Source organism: Echiichthys vipera (assembly GCF_963691815.1).
Source record: "Echiichthys vipera genome assembly, chromosome: 2".
Lineage (NCBI taxonomy): Eukaryota > Metazoa > Chordata > Actinopteri > Perciformes > Trachinidae > Echiichthys > Echiichthys vipera.
The window spans coordinates 16,531,131-16,555,247 of record NC_139827.1 but is presented as its reverse complement, the minus strand read 5'-3'; the positions used below and the strand labels follow the sequence as shown (position 1 = coordinate 16,555,247).

General features: G+C 41.9%; 1 protein-coding gene across 1 annotated transcript; it reads left to right on the top strand.

The window, feature by feature from the left end:
• Nucleotides 1–845: 845 nt before the first annotated feature.
• On the top strand, nt 846–20,345 carry smarca4b (SWI/SNF related BAF chromatin remodeling complex subunit ATPase 4b). Its single transcript, XM_083924913.1, has 35 exons — nt 846–918; nt 1,550–1,808; nt 2,177–2,309; nt 3,436–3,579; nt 3,712–3,978; nt 4,177–4,275; nt 5,037–5,295; nt 5,493–5,619; nt 5,741–5,914; nt 6,045–6,218; nt 6,904–7,077; nt 7,158–7,205; nt 8,101–8,231; nt 9,779–9,836; nt 9,912–10,018; nt 10,175–10,322; nt 10,435–10,598; nt 10,750–10,816; nt 10,969–11,079; nt 11,605–11,847; nt 11,958–12,071; nt 12,279–12,386; nt 12,857–12,943; nt 13,430–13,476; nt 13,559–13,725; nt 13,851–14,014; nt 14,663–14,890; nt 15,009–15,086; nt 15,379–15,597; nt 15,736–15,998; nt 16,565–16,673; nt 16,777–16,878; nt 17,425–17,557; nt 17,830–17,969; nt 18,991–20,345. Exons 2-35 carry the CDS (start codon nt 1,593–1,595, stop codon nt 19,024–19,026), a joined length of 4,839 nt encoding a protein of 1,612 aa, XP_083781039.1. The 5' UTR covers nt 846–918; nt 1,550–1,592; the 3' UTR covers nt 19,027–20,345.
• The last annotated feature ends 3,772 nt before the right edge of the window (nt 20,346–24,117 follow it).

Sequence of the window (24,117 nt, the reverse complement as noted above, 5' to 3'; positions counted from 1 at the left end):
TCTTTAGGGCAGTGGTTCCTAAACTCCACCTCAGAAAATATCAGGCTCTCAAGCACCACCACTAAGACAATATGTTAGAATACAACAGCGTAGGCTTACACGATTCAGCTACGGAAGGGAAGGTGTATTCCTCATCACAAGATTATTTATTGTTGAATGTTCAGCCATGACTTCAGTTTCAGAAGGACTGCTCTAAATATTCTCTTAATGATCCGCACTTATCTTCCTAATAGTTCCCAAATTGGAGCCACGATTGCAGTGTTTTCAAACTAATAATTTTACCTCTGCTTACTCCAGCAGGTAGCAGGCTGATATTGAAACAAAAGTTTATAGGGAATGCTAAAAAAAATGTAAATGTCATTGTATGGATCGGCTGGGATCGGCTCCAGCCCCTCCGCGACCCCTATAGGGACAAGAGGTTGAAGATGGATGGGTGGATTGTATGGATCTAAAAAGTATAAGTATTTTCTTTCAAAAAGTTGTAGTATTTTGATAGTATTCATTCATTCATCTTCAACCGCTTGTCCCTGTCGGGGTCGCGGGGGGCTGGAGCCGATCCCAGCTGACATCGGGCGTGAGGCGGGGTACACGCTGGACAGTACGCCAGTCTAATTTTGATAGTATTATATTTATTTATTTATTTAGTAATTAATGTTTCCTGTTTTTATTTTGGAGATTATTTCGAGTACCACAGTTTGAGAACCAGTGCTTTAGGGTGTATGTTAAAACTAACATTTGACTATACCTGTAAATGACTTTTCTGCATGTGCACACACCATAAGCCACAGTGTTGAATAGAGCCACGCATGCGCGCTGCCGCACCGCCGTGACTAGACATTCGGTCATAGAAGCGGTGGAGGGGGCGCTCGAGCCACATCCGTGAAACAAATCGACGCTTGAAGGCAGATTACCAAGAGGGTGAGTAGACTAATTGCATCAGCGGCTGCGTGTTCTTTTTATCCCCCGCAAATATGAACTCGGGAGCGCAGAAATCCACGCAGGATCGCCTGTCCTGTTGATGCGGGTAGGTCAGTCGCACAAGCACAGTCCGCCATTCCACCTTTTATAAAAATATGTATTTATATATATATATATATATTTAACGAGACACCCTTTCATGGTTTGAGTGAGGATATTCTCAGTAGCATGGGCTCATGTGCATAATTTATTGTTATTTCCCCATGTTCTGTTCAAGTGCAGTGGTAGAGCCTGCAGCTGTAATTGCATCTGCGCGTTCCGGGTGATTTGGTGCAGCAGCAGCAGCAGGAGAACGGAGTCTTCTTCTGATAGGCGTTGGATAAAAATCACCCGTACCATGCAAAGATTGTGCGCCCACTTAATTTATCAGATGATCGTAGTTGAAGTCAGATATGTAACCTCACTGTCGAGATATTTCCAACAGTGTCCTCTAATCAAACCACAAACTTATAAATGCTCATTTAGATCACTAACTTTTGCGTGCTGCAATGCCATGCTTTAATGATTTTGCAAATACAATGTCCTCCTACTCTGCCACTTCGTCTCACCTTCTCTCTGTCATTTCTCTCAGGTTCCCTGTAACTCATTAGGGAGCAGGAGGATCCAAAAGGGGGATGTCAACGCCAGATCCCCCTATGGGAGGCACCCCTCGCCCAGGTCCTTCCCCTGGTCCGGGTCCCTCCCCTGGGGCTATGCTGGGCCCCAGCCCTGGGCCCTCCCCGGGCTCCTCACACGGTATGATGGGCCCCAGCCCTGGCCCTCCAACATCTGGACACTCCCAGCCAGGGCCCTCTGGATACGGCCAGGACAACATGCACCCACTGCACAAAGTACGGACGTACAAAGACCCATATCACAGATGCACATGCTGACACAAGCCCATTGTGACATTAATCCATATTTAAGGAAAGCAATTTTAACTTTTAGTCTTTAGCTGCATATTAATCCATACATATTGAAAATACATGCTCCTTTTCCATATTTTACATGATAAGTGTCAAATTGTCATTATCTTACAACTCCTTTTTATATATATTTACTGTTTATTATTTATTTTAATGAGATTTCCCCCTATTATTATTATTATTATTATTATTATTATTGTTATTATTATTATGATGATGTTATGTGATTACCTTATAATTTTCCACAGGCTGATAGCATAATTTTTTTTACCCCTGTTTGATTTCTCCCAAAGCCCATGGAGAGCATGCATGAGAAGGGCATGAGTGAGGAGAGCCGCTTCAGTCAGATGAAAGGACTGTCTATGAGACAGGGCGGGCACAGTGGTATGGGTCCCCCACCCAGTCCTCTAGACCAACACTCACAAGGTAGGCATACCACGTAGACTTATATTGAGCAATTTCATCCTTTCGAGCGTTGTGCAAGACAAGTTGTGTTCCTTTTCTGTGATGATGTGGTCATGTGCCCTGGCTGGCTCATAGGGAGTGTCTCTGTTGTCACAATCCCATGTTTTCAAACTTTTGAAAACATTTCTTTTAATACCAAAATACTAAAAATCTGGCAGTGGGTCAGTCCAACAAAGGCACTGACAGCCAGGTAGCAATTTTGTAGCTTGGCCTCTGCATGCAGCCTGCTATAAGAAAGAGATCTTGTCTGAATCCAACAAGACAGGCGTAGCCCATGAATCAGAGTTAAAAGTATTATGAAATAACAGTGTGGCAGGATTTGAATACTGTGTGTGACTTACTCATTATTTATCTGGCTATGCTGCCGGCTTTTGTTAAAGAAATAGTTTTGACATTTTGGGAGAAGATTGATACCACTCCCACTGTCAGTGAGGTAAATGTGAAGCCACAGCCTGCAGACAGCTAGTTTATCTTAGCATAATGACTGGAAACAGCAAACGTGGCTCTGTTCAAAGGACCAAATTCCACCTACCAGCACCACTGACGCTCACTGATTTACATGTTGTATCTGTTTAATGAACCACAAACGTCAGACACAAATTGCAAAGTGTCAAAATGACAGTTTGTTGTTTTACAGGGTTTATTTGTGTTGATATTTCTTGGCCTGACAAATATTTCCCAAAATGTAAATCTTTTGCTCTAGAGACCCCAGGTGAGTAGTAGCTCAGTCTGTGGGGACTTGGCTTGAGAACCCGTAAGGACCAGATCTGCAGTGTTGACTGGCAGCTGGAGAGACGGCAGTTCACCTCCTGGGCACTGCCAAAGTGCTAAACCCCCAACGACTCAAGGCACCTGTTCTGGGCAGCCCCCCTTGCTCTGACATCTCTCCATTTAACGACTGCGTAATAGGTCCTGTTATGTGTATGTATGGCCTCTGTGTGTAAAAAAAATAACAACAGAGCAGACAATTTAATTTCCCCCCGGATCAATAAAGTGTTTCTTCCTTTTCTTGTTCTTCTTCTTCTACTTCTTCTTTTTCTTCTTCTTTGTCATCTTCTTCTTCTGTCTTTTCGTCTGTGCCTTCCAGGTTACCACTCTCCATTAGGGGGCTCTGACCACTCCAGCCCTGTCCCTTCAAATGGTCCCCCCTCTGGACCTCTCATGCCATCATCATCTTCCTCCTCGTCCTCTGGTGGTCCCGGCTCTGCCTCTGCACCTTTAGACGGCCCCAGTGGAGATCAGCACACTCTGGGTCCCAATAACCGGCCTGGCCCTCAAGTTAGTTCCGGCCCAGGACCCAGCCCTGGACCCAGCCTGGGCCCAACTGTCTCCACCCTCGGCCTTGAATCTGGAGGCCCTCCAGGCCCTGGAGGTCCTGGTGGCCCTACCCCTTTCAACCAGAACCAGCTTCACCAACTCAGAGCCCAGATCATGGCTTATAAAATGCTGGCCCGGGGACAGCCCCTGCCAGATCACCTCCAAATGGCTGTCCAGGGTAAGAGGCCGATGCCTGGGATGCAGCAGCAGCAGCCCATGCCCAGCCTGGCTCCTGGGGCTGGAGGTGGGCCAGTAGGTGGACCAGCAGGACCAGTGCCCGGGTCAATGGGCTCAGGCTACAGTCGAGCTCACGGTGAGCAGTAATGGGGAATGTCTGGAATGCCAGCTTTATCCTGTGGTCTGATGGGTAATTGATGGAAGACAAATTTGTACATTGAATCACAATACCCTAGTAAGCTACAAATGTTCACAAAAGTCTTCTTTTTTAAAATGTATTTTCTGTAATAATAATATGCTGTTAGACTTAAGAGGATCTGTACATATTTTTTAGGAATGATGGGTCCCAACATGCCTCCTCCAGGCCCATCAGGTACTCCAGCAGGGATGCAGGGACCGAACCCAAACGGACCTCCTAAGTCCTGGCCTGAAGGTATGTGTTGCTGCTGCTGTTAGACCTTGTGAAAGCAGCCTCTTGTTGAATTAATGTGAGTAACTGTGTGTTAAAAATAAAGGTGCTGAGTGAAAGCTGGTATGGCCATATCAATTCCAGTTATTACTCATATTCCAGGTAAGAAAATTAATCTGTATAGGTTAGGGATAGGATAGAAACAGTATGGAATAGTATGTTCTTATGCCAATACAGTATATGAGGCCAATTTTGTAATAATTGTCATAATTTAGGACTTTCTTGATAAGAGTTTATGGCTTTATTATTATGTTCACATTTTAGACCCTTGCCTATTTCAAATCCTACATTGTTTACATCATGTTTACTTGCTAGGAGTCTTCTTCTTCACTGTATTTGTCAGTGCATTGCTACTTTTCTTGGTACCATACCGCCTCCAATTGTTGATCAACATAGTAGTGCGAAACCAGCAACAGGAATTTGTACTCTGTCACCTATATGTGTGTCCTCATGGATGTGCACAATACAAAACAATATAAGGACCCATTCTTAGAAACATTGCTCCATAGTGCTGTCTGTGCTCACAAATTCCACTTGTTACCATTAAACATAAAATGCAGCAGAAGATTTTAGGTTTTAGTGCCTAAATGTTGCTCAAGCCCTACCAAAAACAGAATTGTAAGGGAAACACTTAACACTTTATACATTTTTCCTATGAAAATTATACATTTTCTACACATTGAATGTAGACTTTTCCTTCATTTCCACACGCCACTTTTCTCCAGGTCCTATGGTGAATGCAGCAGCCCCCTCCAACACACCCCAAAAGCTTATTCCACCTCAACCCACTGGCCGGCCCTCTCCTGCTCCCCCTTCAGTTCCCCCCGCTGCCTCCCCAGTAATGCCTCCACAAACTCAGTCCCCCGGCCAGCCAGCACAGCCTACTCCCATGATGCCTTACCATGCCAAGCAGAACCGCATTACCCCCATCCAGAAACCCAGTGGCCTCGACCCAGTGGAGATACTGCAGGAGAGGGAGTTCAGGTACACATCATCATCTCATTGACCTTTTCAGGAGTGGAAAATGACTTAATCTGAAGGGTTGAATGGTTACTGTATATTGTACTACAATCAGTGCATTGCTGGAGAGTTTTCTTGCTTAAATGTATAATTTTTTCATCGTCATTCAAATCGTAAAGCATGAATAATTCATAATAAAATACAACTCATAACTCCCTCAGGTTACAGGCTCGTATCACTCATCGTATTGCTGAACTAGAGAACCTGCCAGGCTCTCTGGCTGGGGATTTACGTACCAAAGCTACTATAGAGCTCAAAGCCCTCCGACTGCTTAACTTCCAGAGACAGGTATGCACTGTCTGATCCAGCTTCACAATCTCTAACCTGCACATTTTTGCATGTTTTCAATGGCGGTCGTTAACGATGAGTTCATGTTTGTATATTTGTCTGTGTGCACGACTATCCACAGCTGCGTCAAGAGGTGGTGGTGTGTATGCGTCGTGACACAGCTCTAGAGACCGCCCTAGATGCCAAGGCCTACAAGCGAAGCAAGCGTCAGTCTCTGCGGGAGGCGCGCATCACAGAGAAACTGGAGAAACAGCAGAAGATTGAGCAAGAGCGCAAACGCAGGCAGAAACATCAGGTAGAAGACACATACAGTTGTGATGCCGCCTTTGAAAAAGATTAGAAGTGGTATTGTTTAATTGATTCCTCTCTTCTTCTGTGTCTCCTCTTTCCTTATTCCCATACCATCTAATACACTCTGATCTTAGGAGTACCTCAACAGCATCCTGCAGCACGCCAAAGACTTTAAAGAGTACCACCGCTCCATCACGGGCAAAATGCAGAAACTGACCAAAGCAGTGGCCACCTACCATGCAAACACTGAACGGGAGCAGAAGAAAGAGAATGAGCGTATTGAGAAAGAGAGGATGAGGAGGCTCATGGTAAGAAGAAACCACACAGGCCCTGTTCACACCTGATACTAACATGCGTCTACGGTGATCCGAAACAAGTGGACAGCTCTAAGTGCAGGTTTAAATGCACCCAAGACACATTGAGGATGCATTGGGGGTGGTCTGGGCTGAATATTGCCACATTTTTTTATACTTGTGTACAGGATTGTGTCCTGGGACACAATGAAGGAGAGTGCCCCAAAGTATTTCCCATGTTGCAGAAACCACTAAGAAATCACTGTGAATCTTTTGTTTTGCATGTTGTTATCATACTGTCGGTGAGTTGTGTTGGTGTATTTGTTGAGGTGCTGCGGACAGATCTGAGAGATCCATCTCTCTGAAGCTCTGTGCAACACCGTGTTGGTCCCTGTCGTTAGACAATGACGTCATCCTTTTTGATTCATAAAATGTACCCGAATTCACAAGTGTGTAGGATATGACCACAGACATTCCTGTAATCTTACGTCGCAATGTATGCTTTATTAGCCATGCAGGGGAAGTGAGGTCCGATCTGCAGGTGGAGACGCATTCTAACGGCAGATCTGAACTGACATACTAGAGCTGTCAACATTTAGCACATGTTGATGCCAGGTCTGAACAGGGCCACGGACATAGTTGCACACTTAGCAGTATACACACTCTCCTACACACACTGTATACGTTTCTGTCCTCCCAGGCTGAGGATGAGGAGGGCTATCGTAAACTGATTGACCAGAAGAAGGATAAGCGTCTGGCTTACCTGCTGCAGCAAACTGACGAGTATGTCGCCAACCTCACCGAGCTGGTCAGAGCTCACAAAGCTGCGCAGGCCCTCAAGGAGAAGAAGAAGAAGAAAAAGAAAAAGAAGAAGGTATGGAAAACAGGAGCTCAAGCACCAGTGATATGGTGCTGGAGCTTGTTGTGATGAGTCAACTTCTTCTTGTGTTGCAGTTGGAGATTGCTGAAGGTCAGACTCCTGCCATGGGTCCTGATGGCGAGGTGAGCGGATGCAGCAGCTGTAATGATGGCATTAAAACAGGTTAACCCTGGGGTGGCTGGTGTTTCAGTGGTTAGATTGGCAAGTTTGACTCCGACCTGTCCTTGTTGCATGCCCCCCCCCCCCCCCCTCACCCCATTTCATATCTGTCCTCTTTAATAAAGGCTTAAAAAACTGCTAAAAAAATAATCCTTAAAATCGGTTAACCAGTGTAGACTGTAGATTTCAGTAAGTAGGAGGTAGTTAAAGCAAATATTCAAAGTCACTGATTTTTTGTTTCACTCATTCTTAAAGTATGCTGCGTTCACATTGGGATTGTTTATTCCTACTTGTGGTCTCCAAAGAGACTTCCTTTTAAACACAGCAAAGATCAAATTTTACACAAAGATTCAGGGTGTAATGTTGATTTTTAGAGTTGTTTTGGCAAAAAGTAGAATCAACTAGATTTTCATCGTGAACAAACTTAAAAAGCCATTGGCCATAGTCCCCGGCAACCATGTGTTCATATTCAGAGAACAGTGAAGTAAATAATCTATCAGAGGTAGCAGCACTTTTAAGCAAGTGTAGAATTATATTAATTCAACATAAACTGCACTAAATCATAATTAGATATTTGCTTGCGTTATTGGTTGTCAAATGGCTAAACAGCAGAAGCGTTATTATAACTAATGTACACTTCAGTCTTAACTGATGCTCTGATGCTTTGTCTAATACCACTTTTTTTAAAATATTGAAGAAATATTGGAGTCAAAGCCAGGCCACTGCTGCGAGGACTTTTAGCCTCTGTAAATGGGGCGCCTGCTCTAACCACTGATTCACCGGGCCCCCCACCACATTATCAAGCTAGCCCAATGAAACCAACCCAGTCCAACAGATAATTTACCTCCTTCCCTGCAGCCTCTGGATGAGACGAGTCAGATGAGTGACCTGCCTGTGAAGGTCATCCATGTGGACAGTGGTAACATTCTGACAGGACTGGACGCTCCCAAAGCTGGACAGCTGGATACTTGGCTCGAGATGAACCCCGGGTGAGACTGGCTGGATTGAGAGAAGTGTGTGTGTGCGTGTGCGCGTGTGTGTGTGCGTGCGTGCGTGCGTGCGTATTGAAATAGTGAATGTTAGATGAATTACCATAAATTTCATGGCTCAGAGTGGATGCCTTGAACCTCAGTTGAAACTTAGATCAATGCTAGGCACCATGGTAAAGATGCTGTATACATGTCTGCATGCTAACATTTGCTAACATGCTAACTGTATAAACAATTTTAACTTTATTGTCCGCAAGGGGGAGATTTAAATTTGTCTTGCAGCCAGATAAAGCATAGAACACAGAGTAAAACATTATATATAAAAAAACAAACATAAATGCTAGTGACAACAAAAAACCTAGAGTATTAGCTATTGACGAAAACATGCTAACTGTGTTATGTTGGATGTTAACTTGCAAACATCCCTCGCATTATTGAAGAACGATGTATTATAAAAATAGAAAGATCTACAAATTAGTCAGCAGAGACCGTCTCAGCCATCAAGGGGGAATTTTATTACCACAAATTGACAGAAGCTCTCACTACACCTCCGTCACACAAGTCCCAACATGTCTCCTTTCAGTCTCTCACTTTATACTGATAAAGTATATCGGGTGTTGACAAAGTTTACACGCCCCATGATTTCATATATACACTCCTATTACTGCCATCACCTCCAAGGCTCTCCCAGTGCCTTTGTGTGTCCAGAACGTCATCAAACATGCCCATATATAGTCCTGTTATTCACTTGCCAGGATGTGTTCTTATTGGCCTCTATTCCACTGTTCTTGTTGCACACACACTTTTTCCATGATAGAGCCCTACTTAACCTTAGCCTATGCCTCCGCTGATTTAATTCAGCATTTTGTTAGGCTTAGGGGTTACAGTAAGGGTCAGGGTTAGGGGGTAGTGTTAGGGTCTACATAGGCCTATTTGCCGAGGAATACGGCACCGATTGTGGAAAAAAGACCATAGGACACTTTCAGTGAAAAGCTGGCCACATCGGACCCTGCTTTTAAAAATAGGGTTTCCCTTTTATTAAAAATGGGTCCTATGTTCCCTGGTCACATACAAAGCGGGGAACATAGTTAAGCTCCCATACTGCACAGGCATCAACACACACACGGTTGAATATGGGGCCTAACGCAGCAATGTTCTACTTTAATTCTAATTTATTATACACAAAGACATAACCCATACCCTGTCTTCTAACCTAAGCCTAACCTTTACCCTACATAGTCAGCTAGCCATCTGATAACTTAAGTGTTGACGCTTGTGCAGTTTACTAGTTACGTCCGGTTTCAACATTCTAGTATCTCATCTTCAACTGCCAACTGACTGTCTCACAGGTGACGCTGTGAAATCTCTGGGAAATGAGATCCAAAAACACACCTGCAAGTACTCCTTATCGCCATAGAGAACAAAAAACAAAGATCTTCGCATTTGTATCTTATAAATATGCATTTACATGAGGAGGACTTGTACAGTTGCAATGTTCAGACACAGGGGCTGATCATTTAATTTGAGTATGCTTGCATTTTGTCCAGTTATGAGGTGGCTCCTCGCTCAGACAGTGAAGATAGCGAGGAGGAGGAAGAGGAGGAGGTGGGTTGTTTTAAAAGACATGTTTGAAGTCAGTTTCATATTCACTGCTCCGATCACTGACAAGTTGTCTGGCAGGAGGAAGAGGAGGAGCCTCAGCCATCGTCCGTTCAGGTGGAGGAAAAGAAGATTACAGACCCGGACAGCGAAGACGTGTCAGAGGTGGACGTTCGACACATCATTGAGTGAGTACATATATGGAGTACTACACTTGAATACATTTTTGTACAATTTATGTTACCCAAACAAAAAAACATGTGTTCATGAGATATTAACCAAAGCTGTCCACCAAAAGACCTCATGCCATGACTGACTAAAACTGTCCTTTGTTACCTCTGTAGAAATGCTAAACAGGATGTGGATGACGAATATAGTGGTGCAGCCTTCGCCCGAGGCCTCCAGTCTTATTATTCTGTGGCTCACGCTGTCACAGAGAAGGTGGAGAAACAGTCCAGTTTGTTAATAAATGGACAACTCAAACAGTATCAGGTGAAAAATCAGATCATTGGCATGATGTTCTCTACCTTGCCGTGCACAAAGATGTTTTTTAATTTTATGACTTGACAAGGAAGGTACAGTAAATGCTTTGCTTGTGTGTCAGATTAAAGGTCTGGAGTGGCTGGTTTCCCTCTACAACAACAACCTTAATGGGATTCTGGCGGATGAGATGGGTCTGGGAAAAACCATCCAGACAATTGCCCTCATCACGTACCTCATGGAGCTCAAACGGCTCAATGGTCCCTACCTCATCATTGTACCCCTCTCGTTAGCATTACCTCTTTATTTGCAAAAATGTGTTTTGTTCTTATCCATAAGGGAAGATTTTTTTAAACAAAGACTACAAATAAAGAAGAAAGGATTTAGTATTATTCAGAGTAAATTGTTAAATGACAACAGAGCTGTCTCTCATCGACAGAACTCTTTCTAACTGGGTGTATGAGTTTGACAAGTGGGCACCAACAGTCGTGAAAGTGTCCTACAAGGTGGGTGTTTTTTCAAAGGTTTTTTATTCATTGTTCTGTAGCTTTTGCTTTTATTTTGAAATATTCAGACCTGCTGAAGTAAATTGTGAATTTTTGTGTTGTTTTTTTATTATTTATTTTATAGTTGTAATAATAGATATTTTGGCTTTCAGGGGTCTCCTGCTGCTAGAAGAGCCTTCGTCCCCCAACTGCGCAGTGGCAAGTTTAATGTTTTACTCACCACTTACGAGTACATCATCAAGGATAAACAAGTGCTGGCCAAGGTGAGATGGGATATAAAAACAAACACAAGCAGAAGGATACGAACAAACAAACCCAGGCAGTCATAGTGTTATTCTTTTTTGTCATTTGATTTTACTCGAGGTTTCGATGTGTCTTTGTTTGTCGTCTCCCACTCCCTAAATCCCCAAAGTCTAAAAGTAATGTATCCTGGCCAATCTGACCGCCCCCCCTGTGCTGCATCTCAGTGCTTTCTCCTAGGTGCTGCCACACTGACACCACCTGTATACCGCATCTCCCACTGTCCTCTGTGACCGTCATGCTGATATGCACTCATGTAGTCATATAGGCTTCCTGACTGCTCAAAGGTGGGTGTTGTCGTTCAGGCTAGAATTTGCCTCATGTGGTGGCGCTAGGCTTTGGCTTGGGACTGAGCCAGCATGAGTGATGAGGACACACTGGATGAGATCTTCATTTCTGTTTTTTGGTTGGTTTGAATGCTGTGAGACAGACAAGTAGCAGCTTTATCCCGATGTTCTTTCCTCTCTCCCTTACCTCGACCCCACCAGATTCGTTGGAAGTACATGGTCGTGGATGAGGGTCACCGTATGAAGAACCATCACTGTAAGCTGACCCAGGTCCTGAACACCCACTACCTGGCCCCACGGCGAGTTCTGCTGACAGGAACGCCGCTGCAGAACAAACTACCTGAGCTATGGGCGTTGCTAAATTTCCTCCTGCCCACCATCTTCAAGAGCTGCAGCACCTTCGAGCAGTGGTTCAACGCCCCTTTCGCCATGACCGGAGAAAAGGTGGAGAGAAGGACTCCGTTGTAGCCACATCACATGAGTGTTGCAGAGAAGACAACAGGCAGGAGCTACACTGTCTTTCTTGCCAAATGTCTGCTTCCTTTACTCTCCAGGTGGACCTTAATGAAGAGGAGACCATTTTAATTATCCGTCGTCTCCACAAAGTACTTCGCCCCTTCCTGTTACGCAGGTTAAAGAAGGAAGTAGAGGCACAGCTTCCAGAGAAGGCATGTTTCAGCACACACAGCATTCACACTAATATCTACACATGAAAACAGACTAGCACATATTGGTCCAGATGATCACCTATTGGATGCTGAACAAATCCTGTAGTTGTTTTTATGATCTCATTTTTGCAATGCTGGTAAATGTAATGGTGGATGACCCTCTCTTCTCTCTTTTCATTAAGTCCGCCTGTCTCCCCTCTCCGTCAGGTGGAATATGTGATCAAGTGTGACATGTCGTCTCTTCAGAGGGTGCTGTACAGGCACATGCAGGCCAAGGGGGTTCTGCTCACTGACGGATCAGAGAAGGACAAGAAGGTGAGGACGCAAAAACTTAAACGCTGTGGTTATTTGGTTCATGCATTATTACAACCAAAATAATATTGTCTCCACTCTAGGTTTGTGGTTTTGTTATGCAGTTTTATGTTTTTTGGAAGTATATGTCCCCTATTGTGGCTCTTTTCTTTCCAGAATCAAAAATGTTTTTAATTCTGCTAGTGGATCATTTAAAAAAAAAAAAAGGTCTAGATAATATGTGGCACTAGATGATTTTTTTCAAAAGTTGACAGCAGGTCTAGAACTTATCCTATGATTTGAGTAGACCTTTGAATTTCACTGTCAGGAAAGACTTGAATTTCTTATTTGATTTTTTTTATGATGCTGAAGTTCTGTTTTAGGTCCTTCGCTCTCACATTTAAAGACATGATGCTTTAATTGAAGCCTGAGAGTTAATTGTTGAATGAAAGAATTAAATTTGTGAGCTGTCCGTTTTGTCTCGTGTTTGCCAGGGTAAAGGAGGCACAAAGACGCTGATGAACACCATTATGCAGCTGAGGAAGATCTGTAACCATCCTTACATGTTTCAGCAAATAGAGGTACTATTCAATTCAGTTCAATTCAATTTTATTTATAGTGCCAAATCAAAACAAAGTTATCTCAGGACACTTTACATACTAGGTAAAGACCACACTCTATGACTTATTTATGATAAACATAGACCCAACAATTCCCCCGCAGAGTACGGTGGCAACGAATAACCTTCCCTATTGAGTAATGTGTGTCCAGTTATTTGTTTAACTGCATAGATTTGTTAGGATACAGGGAGCAAATGGTGTGGCTGTGTGATGGTCAGACCATCATCCTGTGTGGTGGTCTACTGCCACTGGTGTGTGAGTGTGTATAAGCAGCACACAGAAAAAGATGCATAAAATCTCTTTTTTTCTCTTCTCAGAGAATATTGACTTTGTGGTTATAATATAGGAATCTTTACAACATTATCTACAAATTAAAGCCAAAAACTGAAGTGTTTCACTTTGTGTATGTGACTAAATTACAGAATACATTTTTGATTGCTATTGCAGGAATCTTTCTCTGAACATTTAGGATTCTCTGGCGGGATAGTCCAGGGGTAAGTGTTCATTTCACTTTAGATTGAAATCACACACCCAAACTGTAACCCATGTAACCCAATCCATCTACCTTTACTTCAGTCCTGACCTGTATCGGGCATCAGGAAAGTTTGAGGTGTTGGATCGAATCCTACCAAAGTTGAGAGTCACAAACCACAAAGTCCTGCTCTTCTGTCAAATGACCTCGCTCATGACCATCATGGAGGATTACTTTGCCTATCGCAGCTTCAAGTATCTGCGTCTGGATGGTGAGACAGTTTACTTGTAGAAGTGTTTGTCATTTTTTTTCTCGTTCCTTTGGTAAACATTTTGTCTTGCTTGCTCTGTTCTTTCCCCCTTTATTTCCTTTATGTGCACCTCCCTTACATCCCAGGCACTACGAAAGCTGAGGATAGAGGAATGTTACTGAAGACATTCAATGAACCTGGGTCAGAGTACTTTATCTTCCTCCTGAGCACAAGAGCTGGAGGCCTCGGCCTCAACTTGCAGTCTGCCGACACTGTTGTTATTTTTGACTCTGACTGGAACCCACATCAGGTGTGATGCGTGTTTATTTCAATTTACAAAATGCACTAATGAAAAATCAAGCTGAAATCAACTTTGAGTTGCTTTAAGAAGTTGGAGCAGTAAGAGACTAATGTCTGCAGGACCTCACTATACACATAACAATAGACATGAACACAGCGACACAGACCTCAGACTCAACTCAGACTTTGTTTGAGTTCAACAAGAGTTGTTACTTCTTTTGTGCTTTTTGTTTGTTTGTTTATTTACATCCTCATTAGCTTTTGCATTTCTGCAGCTTTTCTCCTTGTGGTTCACACAGTTTACATAGAGACGATACAAATTTGCGACTGAGATTTGTGCCTTTTCATTACTGAAAATTGTATCCAAAAGTGGCCCGAGGCATCTGTCTTTAGGCACTCTTATGTTACACATGTCTGAATAACTTCCATTAAAGCTGCTTATTGATCCTTTGCTAGCGTATATGATTTTATCAGTACCCAGCTGGCTGTAGATATGCAGGATGGTGGTTTGAACATTGGGATTTTTCTGATATTTGTAAAATTTAATTTCATGGAGTAGAGGCTTGTGGCCTTGTGGAATAAAGTTGTTGAAAAATGTAAACATTTTTAGATTACACCATCCAAACACAGAGTTACACAATTATCTTTGTTTTTCCAGGACCTGCAGGCTCAAGACAGAGCCCACCGTATTGGTCAACAGAACGAGGTGCGTGTGCTGCGTCTTTGCACTATCAACAGTGTTGAAGAGAAAATCCTGGCTGCTGCCAAGTACAAACTTAACGTGGACCAAAAGGTCATTCAGGCTGGCATGTTTGACCAGAAGTCTTCCAGCCACGAGCGCAGGGCCTTCTTGCAGGCAATCCTTGAACACGAGGAGCAAGACGAGGTCTGGGGTCAGGAAGTGTGTCTACGCATTAATGTGTGTACGTGCACCAGAAACACACAATTTTAAAGAGAGAGCTTGCTTATTTCTTTGGTTGCCAATGTGTGCCTGCTGTATTCAGGAGGAGGATGAGGTGCCAGATGACGAGACAGTCAACCAGATGATTGCCAGGAGTGAGGAGGAGTTTGACCAGTTTATGGTCAGTGTTTTGAAGTTTGTAGTCTTCACCTATGACCAGTAGGCGATTTGATGGGGGATGCTATCCACTTGGTTTGGAAAATGACCAAAATGCATGTCCCGTATTTACCTTCCATCGCCCTCTCCACCCCTAAGTATAAGAGAGAGTGCGAGGTAGAGGAGTTGTTTAGATGGGTCTGTCATCCCTTTTAGAAATGAACAAATCGCCTACTGCCTACAGCCCAAACTCTACCAAAATCCTCTCCTTCCATATTTGTCTCATTGTCTGTTTTTTCTGACTCTCCCTCCCTTAGCGTATGGACCTAGACCGGCGTCGCGAGGATGCCCGTAACCCACGGCGGAAACCGCGTCTGATGGAGGAGGACGAGCTGCCCACTTGGATCATGAAAGATGACGCCGAGGTCGAACGACTGACCTGCGAGGAGGAGGAGGAGAAAATGTTTGGACGAGGTTCTCGGCAGCGGAAGGAGGTGGACTACAGCGATTCACTGACAGAGAAGCAGTGGCTCAAGGTTATTAGCCTCATGGGGAAAAGGCGGAGCTGAGAAACAAATTTAAATTCAAATTTAAATACAAAATAAAAATATTATTTGTTTTCTGGAATAATGGGTTGATTCTTCTTAATCTCACAGTCTGTGTTTCCCATGCAGGCGATAGAGGAGGGCACACTGGAGGAGATGGAGGAAGAGGTACGTCACAAAAAGACGACCCGTAAGAGGAAGCGGGACCGCGACCTGGATCTCCCTGGTCCCTCCTCTTCCTTGGGGGGACGAAGGCGAGGGGACAAAGATGATGATGGGAAGAGGCAGAGGAAGAGGGGACGACCACCTGCCGAGAAACTTTCCCCCAACCCCCCCGCCCTCACAAAGAAGATGAAGAAGATCACGGACGCTGTCATCAAGTATAAAGACAGGTAGCTCACATCTTTTCTGGTGCTTATTAACTCATTTTTACCGTGTCCTTACTCATCTCTGTTACAACAATGTGACTTTCATTTTTTTTAGTTTTGTTGTACGACCTTGAACATTTATAGAAACTAAAAAAAAATCACCATACAGTGTTCACAACTGCCTACACATATTTCCTGAAATAATGTGTAATTTTCATCATCACTAAATCAGACATTTAAAATATTATCATGTACAGATGTATTTAACCATTAACTGTGACACAATAACATGAAGCACATGTATAAAAAATAATTCACCATATAAAATTTTGCATGAAATTAGCATAACCCTGCTGTATCATCAAAGCAGCAACATATTTGTCCGCACCACTGCTGGCAGGACTTAAAGACTTAAAAGGTAAATATATAAAGATCACATTAAACAGATATTTGTTATGTAAAGATATAGTGGAGTGATGGCCTCCTGAGCAGAGAATGAAGTTACTCTCCTTTTGTGTGTGTTGTGATCAGATGCTTGCAGATGCTGATAAATGTGCTTTGTCTCATCCTGATGATGTCATTTCCTGCAGCGCCAGTGGGCGTCAGCTGAGCGAGGTGTTTATCCAACTGCCGTCTCGAAAAGAGCTCCCAGAGTACTATGAACTGATCCGCAAGCCTGTGGACTTCAGGAAGATCAAGGTTAGAACAGAAAAAAAAAACTTCTTTTGATGTCAGTTGGTCACTGCAGCAGCAAATGATATCCCATACAACAAGTGATGTACATACTGTATCGCCACTGTAGGAGAGGATTCGAGGTCACCGCTACCGCAGTCTGGGTGACCTGGAGAGAGACGTCATGCTGCTCTTCCAAAACGCCCAGACCTTCAACCTGGAGGGATCCCTGGTAAGATGCTGCTATGGATACGAGGCTAGTGACGGCTCTTAAATGGCTAGCAAGCCCGTCACCTAGTGCCTCTTCTTAACTTAGAAAACGTAGAAACTTAGAAATCCATTGGCTATCGACTGATGACAGTTTAGCTTTTCATTAGCTTCTTTTTATTATATTTATTATACTTGTTATACTTTTTATTATCAACTATATTCTCACATCTTGAGATGCTAATCCGATCATAAATAATGACTGCTGCTCGGTAGAGAAAAGTCTTAGTCCGGATATCCACTGGCAACTCAGGAAAGCCCGGATGATTGCCTTCATCAGCAAGTCTTTGATAAAGGACAAAATTAAAGCTATAACTGCTGCGTCACTGGTGAAATGATATATCTTTTACTGACTGGCCCAGCAGATGCCTACATCATGCAGGTGACTTTTATCTCCCCCCATCATCTTAATCATAAATTGTGCTCACTGAAAGCGTTATGTGTTACCTGTATGTACACGATGTTGAAAAATAAACAGTTGTTTTCTACCCTGTTTTTCTTACGTGAGCAGATATACGAAGACTCCATCGTCCTCCAGTCAGTGTTCACCAGTCTGAGGCAAAAGATCGAGAAGGAGGAAGAAACCGAGGGAGAGGAGAGTGAGGAAGAGGAGGAGGAGCTGGAGGAAGGATCCGAGTCTGAAAGTAAGCATGTCTGTGTGAAAAGAGCAGCAGAGGGTGGATTTTGGCGTTTAGTTTGTTGTTTGTAAGTTATCTTTTACTTAATTTGTGTTTTACTTTGTCAAGTGTTATATTTGTTTTCTTACTGACCATTTTTCACTTGAGACTAACATTTAAGTTCCCCTTCAGTTACATTGTTTTGATGACACTAGAATGTTTTTTTCACTCTTTCTATTAGCGTAAGGTTTATTTATACGTTAAACATGTGATGTACATGTGTTTGTCTTTGTCTCCAGCTCGCTCAGTGAAAGTGAAGATCCGTCTGGGAAGGAAAGATAAAGGTGGAGATCGAGGGAAAGGGCGCAGCAGACGAACAGGACGCACCAGAGCCAAACCTGTTGTTAGTGACGACGACTCTGAAGATGAACAGGAAGAGGTAACTCTGTGTGTGTGTGTGTGTGTGTGTGTGTGTGTGTGTGTGTGTGTGTGTGTGTGTGTGTGTGTGTGTGTGTGTGTGTGTGTGTGTGTGTGTGTGTGTGTGTGTGTGTGTGTGTGTGTGTGTGTGTGTGTGTGTGTGTGTGTGTGTGTGTGTGTGTGTGTGTGTGTGTGTGTGTGTGTGTGTGTGTGTGTGTCAATTTTGTAAAGTATACCTTTAAGTTGCTGTACTTACTTTTTTTGATTGAAACAACAGAATTCAGAAGGGGAACGACATTCAAAATGCTTTGTGACAGGTGCAGCCTTAAAGGGGATTTTCTGTATTTTTCAACCTTGATCCTATTTCCTCATGTATTTGTGTCGAAGTGATTAATGGGTGAGCAAGAGCACTGCAGCCGTTAGCCTTTAACATAGCTATAATAGCTGTTATTTAAAGTGTCTGAACACCAAGATAACCCACCTACATATTCATATACTGTTGTTTTTTTACAGTGACATATGAGGTGTGTTTTTGTTAGCCGACGTGACTATTATAAAGATGTATTGTTATATTGCTTCAGAGTGAGATTATTTTTGTACTTGAGAAAAAAGAGGGGGTATATGGATGAAGACACTCTCTTCCATTCATATATTTCTACCTGCCTGAGCTGCAGAAAGCAGACATCATGCAGCAGCAACCCTGCAGAATGACAGCCTATTTCCTCTTCGTCCTTTGTTATATCTGCCAATGAGGTTATCTTTCGGTTTGGAGGAAACTGTAAAAACCTGTTGAAAGTTGGGTCATGTACAAGCTGTTTCTTCACTTTACGAGATATTAGTTTTTTAACTTTTTCAAAATTTTCTTTTGAGCTGTCGCAACAACAAAAATAACAATAAAAAAATAAGTAATGCTATACATTATATGATTGTCATCAATTTATCAGCCTTATCAGGTGTATTTTATTCATTCAGAACCGGGTTGGGCTGCAGATCAAAAAATATTCTAGACGTTTTCTAGTTTTCTCTTTTTATCTGTCCTCCAGGAGCGCTCTCCCAGTGCCACTGACGAGGAGTCCTGAACTCTGTTGTGGGAGCGAGGAGGCATGAACTCAACCAACCAACTCAAGCAGTGCATTTACAGTAAATACAACACACCTCCTTCAAATCCATCCACTCTCAGTCGAATGTCGTAGGACTCAAATAGAAGGGAGGTTTGCAATACAGGAACAGATATATATTATTAATTGATTAATCGCATTGATATTACATCAAAACATGTATATATACAATATCATAACATACAATGAACTGGACTATGCACATCGCAGCATTAAACTTTTTGTGTCTCTGTTGAGGCTCAGTCTAAAGTAATAAAAGAAGAACACAAAGGGATCAGATGAGCTTTTTATCTATATGTGCAATTTCCGGAGAGATTGTTAATCAGATTTGATGATAATGTAACTTCACATTTCTCAACTCAACTTTATTTACGAAGCACACTTAAAACAACCAACTGTCGACCAACTGACCGACGAGCTGCAACAATTACAACAGTAACACGTTGTTCCTCTATTTAGCATTCATAAGCAGTATATAAACATTTAACAAATGTTTGATATCATACTAAGATGTAGTTGTATGCAGTTATAAGGACATTTAAGTGTTTATTAATGTACAGTAATTGTAATTCTCCTATGAAGACATATTTTATATTATTACTACTGTGTTTTACTATATTGTCATTTTCTGTTTTTGAACCAGCCTCCACTTATGGGTGACCACAGGAGGAGTTTTATCTGTTGACAAATACATTAATAAATGCTTATATCTGCTGACAAGTTCATTATACTGTGTTCTAAACACTTATTAAATGTTTGGATACTTAGCTTAGTAATGCTAAATAACTAGCTAATAATAATAATAATAATATTAATTAGGAGGAATAAAGGTTTAGTTAGTGTATGACGACTGTATTTATCCAGATTATTTCATTTTTCTGGACAAATTGTAACCAAACTTGAGTCCTGAGCTAACCTGAGGAGAACTGATGGGAACCAGTTAAGTGGAGTAAACAACACTGAATGTAAACAGAAATGTTTTTCGCCCAGCGTTTACCTGACCTTACCGTGCTTCTAGACATACAAACCTGATGTTTCTCCTCTGCATCACTGTGGCAACGTGTCGGAACAGTCAGCCACTGTGATTACGGAGGTGTGTGCACATCACATACAGTATTTGTGACCGGGGCTCACTGTTTGAGTTGGAAATCCAGCCTGCTGCTGTGGGCGCAGGATGTTTCCAAATTTCTCAGAAGCTCTTTAGCAACTTGCCACAGTTATTTGAGGTTTGAGTTTTAATGGAGCTGGGTCCAGGTCACTCACTGTATGTAAAGTACAGTATCAAAACAACCTTGCTGCTTCACACGTTACACTGCCAGTATAAGCACTTATAACTGTTGATTGTAGACTTAAAGACTCATGAGGTCGTAATTCATTGATGAGTACTGTAACTTTAATTGCTTCTCCTTCGGTTGTTGTGTGGTGACTTTAGGATTTTCAGAACTGTTTAATGTACTTTGGTACTCTTTATGTTTTTTATTTCAAGACAAAGGACCAGAGGGACAGCGGCTCCTCTCTGCTTGTGAATGCCTCATGGCTGTACGGTGTTGGATATACTGTATAGAGTATTTTTTTTTATATTGAGTATAATGTCAATGCACGTGTGTACAGCTCGCAAGTTCATTACTGTACTTTTTCATTATGGTAGGCTACTACAGTAAAGTGAACAACATAAAAACCAAAGCATCAACGTTTTTCACCACCAAATTATGTGGATGTGGATGTGTCTGTGTCGTGTTGTGGTCATCGTCGCTGGAACTCAAACAGTAACAAAACAATAAATCACAGTAAAAGTGAATGTAGTCGTTTGTGTGATGTATTGCTGTAAAAACGTCTTGGTTAGCCAGTTGACAGAATATTAATATACTATTTTGATAACTAATAAATGGCTTGAGTCACTTTTTTTTAAGCAAAAATGAATAAATATTTGCTGCTTTCAGCTTCCAAAAAATGCTAATGTGCTTTTCTTTGTCTCATAAGATAGTATACTGAATATCAAGAACAAAACAAGCTATCTGAAGATGTCACCTTGGACTCTGGGAGATTGTGATCAGCATTTTTCACAACTTTAATCAGTGTTATTGTTTTATCTCAGTTACTTACGGGATCATCAGTTCATTCATCATTAGTTAACAGGTTGCTTTATATACCTGAGGTTGCTGAATTAGTCAGTAAACAATGGGTATATTCATTTTGACAGTAAAGCAAAGTACGTAGAGGTTTGTTGAAAATACCTTTTCGAAACAGCCCTCTCGCGATGTGTTTTCATACTCCAGGTACGTTGGGATGTATTCATTTTATTCCTAATAACTGGACAGAATTGAAGAAGAATCCGAAACCTGTTTGGCTCAAGGTTCCTTTGCTTTTTTGTGTGTGTCAGTGATGAGAAACTAAATCTTCCATCTACTAAAAGCAGTGCTGCTTTCCTCATCTGATCTGTATTTTTTTAATATTTTGGGAACAATGAAATCCTTGTAACAGACTGGGTTTTACATTTTGGGTCCAAATTAACCTTAAAACCACTCAAACTGATCATTAAATCTGATGTGATGCCACTGTTTGACCACTAGGAGGAGGTCTCGTACAAACACCAGTCATTCTGTCATTACCCAGCTGCAGAAGCTGGACAACCGTTTCAAATTAAATCTTGTGTATTTATCGCTGAATCTTTTCTTAAAAATTGAAAAACTTTTCACAAAGGATGTTAGACGCTACGATGTCAAATCAATTCCTGGGCATTTGTTTTTAGCTGTATGTCTATTTCTGTCATTTTCAAATGCTTCAGCACAACTTGACCTTATTCCCAACATGGCCAATACCTCCACCGTAACATGTATTATAAAATCAACATAAACATAAAACATCAGGTCACTTCTCAGTAAGGTCGTGCAAATAAATGAATAGAGGAGCTCTTCATCCAGAGGATATAAACAACCCTGTTGCCATCATATTAATGCTTATTTTGTAAGCTGGCTGGCACAGAGAGAAACATGTTGAATGTACAGTGTCCGTTAGCGGGAGGGACTTGGCACATGTTTGGATGTGTGGGATTGCGTGTGGTTTTTCAACAGAACCTCGACAGTGAGGTCTGTGTTGGGGGTCGAAGTGTTTGCTCCTGATGGAGAAGAGGGGGGAGGGGTTCAGACTCGATTTCCTTGTTTCTAGGAACTCCTGGATCCCTTTAGCAACTCAAAACCAGCGGTTAACATCTGTCTGGGGGGAGGGCAGCAGCAGCAGACTCAGGGTTTTACTAAAACTACTTAGCAGTTATAAAAAGATGTTAGTATGGGGCATCGCAGTAAGGTGGATAACCGGCTAAAAGCTATAATCTGCAAGTAATATTCATGTCATCCGGAATCTATTTCATTGGTCAAACAAATCCATGGACGCAGTTCCCTTTATAGTTTCATAATGACCCTTAAACTTCTGCTTTCAGCTACACATCAACAGTTCATGGACTTTTTATGGTTAATATCCCGCTGTATTGTTGTTTGCAGAAGAGAACGGTTTTAAGGGAATAGTAAAAGCTTGCCTGACAAGTTTTTTTATGCTTTTTAAGTGTTATCATCTCACGACACACAGATGTTGAAATACAAATCTTTCGACATTTACATGAAGAGGCTAAAAAGACTGTGATGTCTACGTCTGTTTTCACAACACTCAGATGTAAAGACACATTCTACTCTCATCCCTTGGCCCTGAGACACTGCACACGACTTTCTCATATAGTGAAGGACAGAAAACATACACATACTGTGCACACAGTCAGTAGATAAAGTAGTCTGCAGTATATTCTCTGTCTGTCTTATCCAGTCTTGTTCCCTGTTGGTCTAGAGACAAGTGTTGATATCAAGTGTATGATAAGACATCAAGGCTCAGTGAAGGCTGTCGTGATGCATTCGTGGAGACCAACGTGGATTTACCGATACTGTCTATATAATATAACTGTTTTTCATGTTTTCTGCACAGCTGACAGTCTGTTGAGCTGCTCCCAGTGAGTATTTTTTTAGGAAGGACAAATCAGTTAGGCTGCTCTCTTTTTTTTCTTTTTTACAGCAATTGAAATTGTCAAAATTAATAAGAATAATATATATATATAAACAGCTGTGCAGTACACACTGCAGAGAATATGTGAGAATAGAATAAATACTTTGAACACTTGAAAAAACTGTACAGAACATATAATACACATTTACATTTTGTGTTTTAAAGGAGTAGGAAGGACTTTGCTTGCCTAGTTTTGTACAAATCTAATCACCAATACATCAGTCACATAAAGCACTGTTCCGTCACTATAGTCTCTCTGTCCGCTGATTGACACCATAGATAGAAACAATCAGATATGTTGGCTCAAATTCAGGAGGATGCCGGTAATTAGGACAAATATGGAGTTGGATGAGTTTAAGTTGACCCACATACAGCAGTTCACATGTGCAAAAGAATGAGATTGAGATTAGTAAGATTATTGCAAAAGCAAATCTAATTTATTTTGTATTTGCATCCATGCATATTTTGTGTTAATGCACTATTTTCTAAATAACTTAACATTATTCAGGGGATTTATAATAATACTCTAATAATAGTCTTCATTGTCTTTATGGCCTTTGGCTTCACAGATTGGTTAAAAAATATCTCAATAAAACACTCCTGAAGGATGAAAGGATCAGACACGATTTGTAAGGCTTGTCAGGTGTTTTATACATACATCCCAGTGGTTTCCCAATCATTTTATAGATTTTAATTCGGAAAACAGTCTACTGTTGTTGTGAAAACCACATTGCTGCTGTTAGAGGAAAATTGTGTGTCTCCAATGTGTCAACTCTTGAGGGAAAAGAAAACCAAAATCTGCGTCCTTGTTTTAAAGTCAATGGTCTATGGGGTCTCTGTAAATCATAAACACATCTTTGTGGGGTCTTTACCTACTCTATGTTTACAGTGTCTTGAGATAACTTTTGTTATGATTTGGCACTGTAAATAAAATTGAATTGAATTGGTTAAAGCTGGTTAGAGGTAATAAAACAGACCTTTATCACAGACGACACTTGAACGTGT

Coding starts and splice junctions, on each gene's coding strand:
- smarca4b (XM_083924913.1), top strand. CDS start 1,593: ATGTCAACGCCAGATCCCCCTATGGGAGGCACCCCTCGCCCAGGTCCT. Junction 5,296..5,492: donor CTGCAGGAGAGGGAGTTCAG/GTACACATCATC, acceptor TAACTCCCTCAG/GTTACAGGCTCGTATCACTC. Junction 16,674..16,776: donor TGGACTTCAGGAAGATCAAG/GTTAGAACAGAA, acceptor TCGCCACTGTAG/GAGAGGATTCGAGGTCACCG.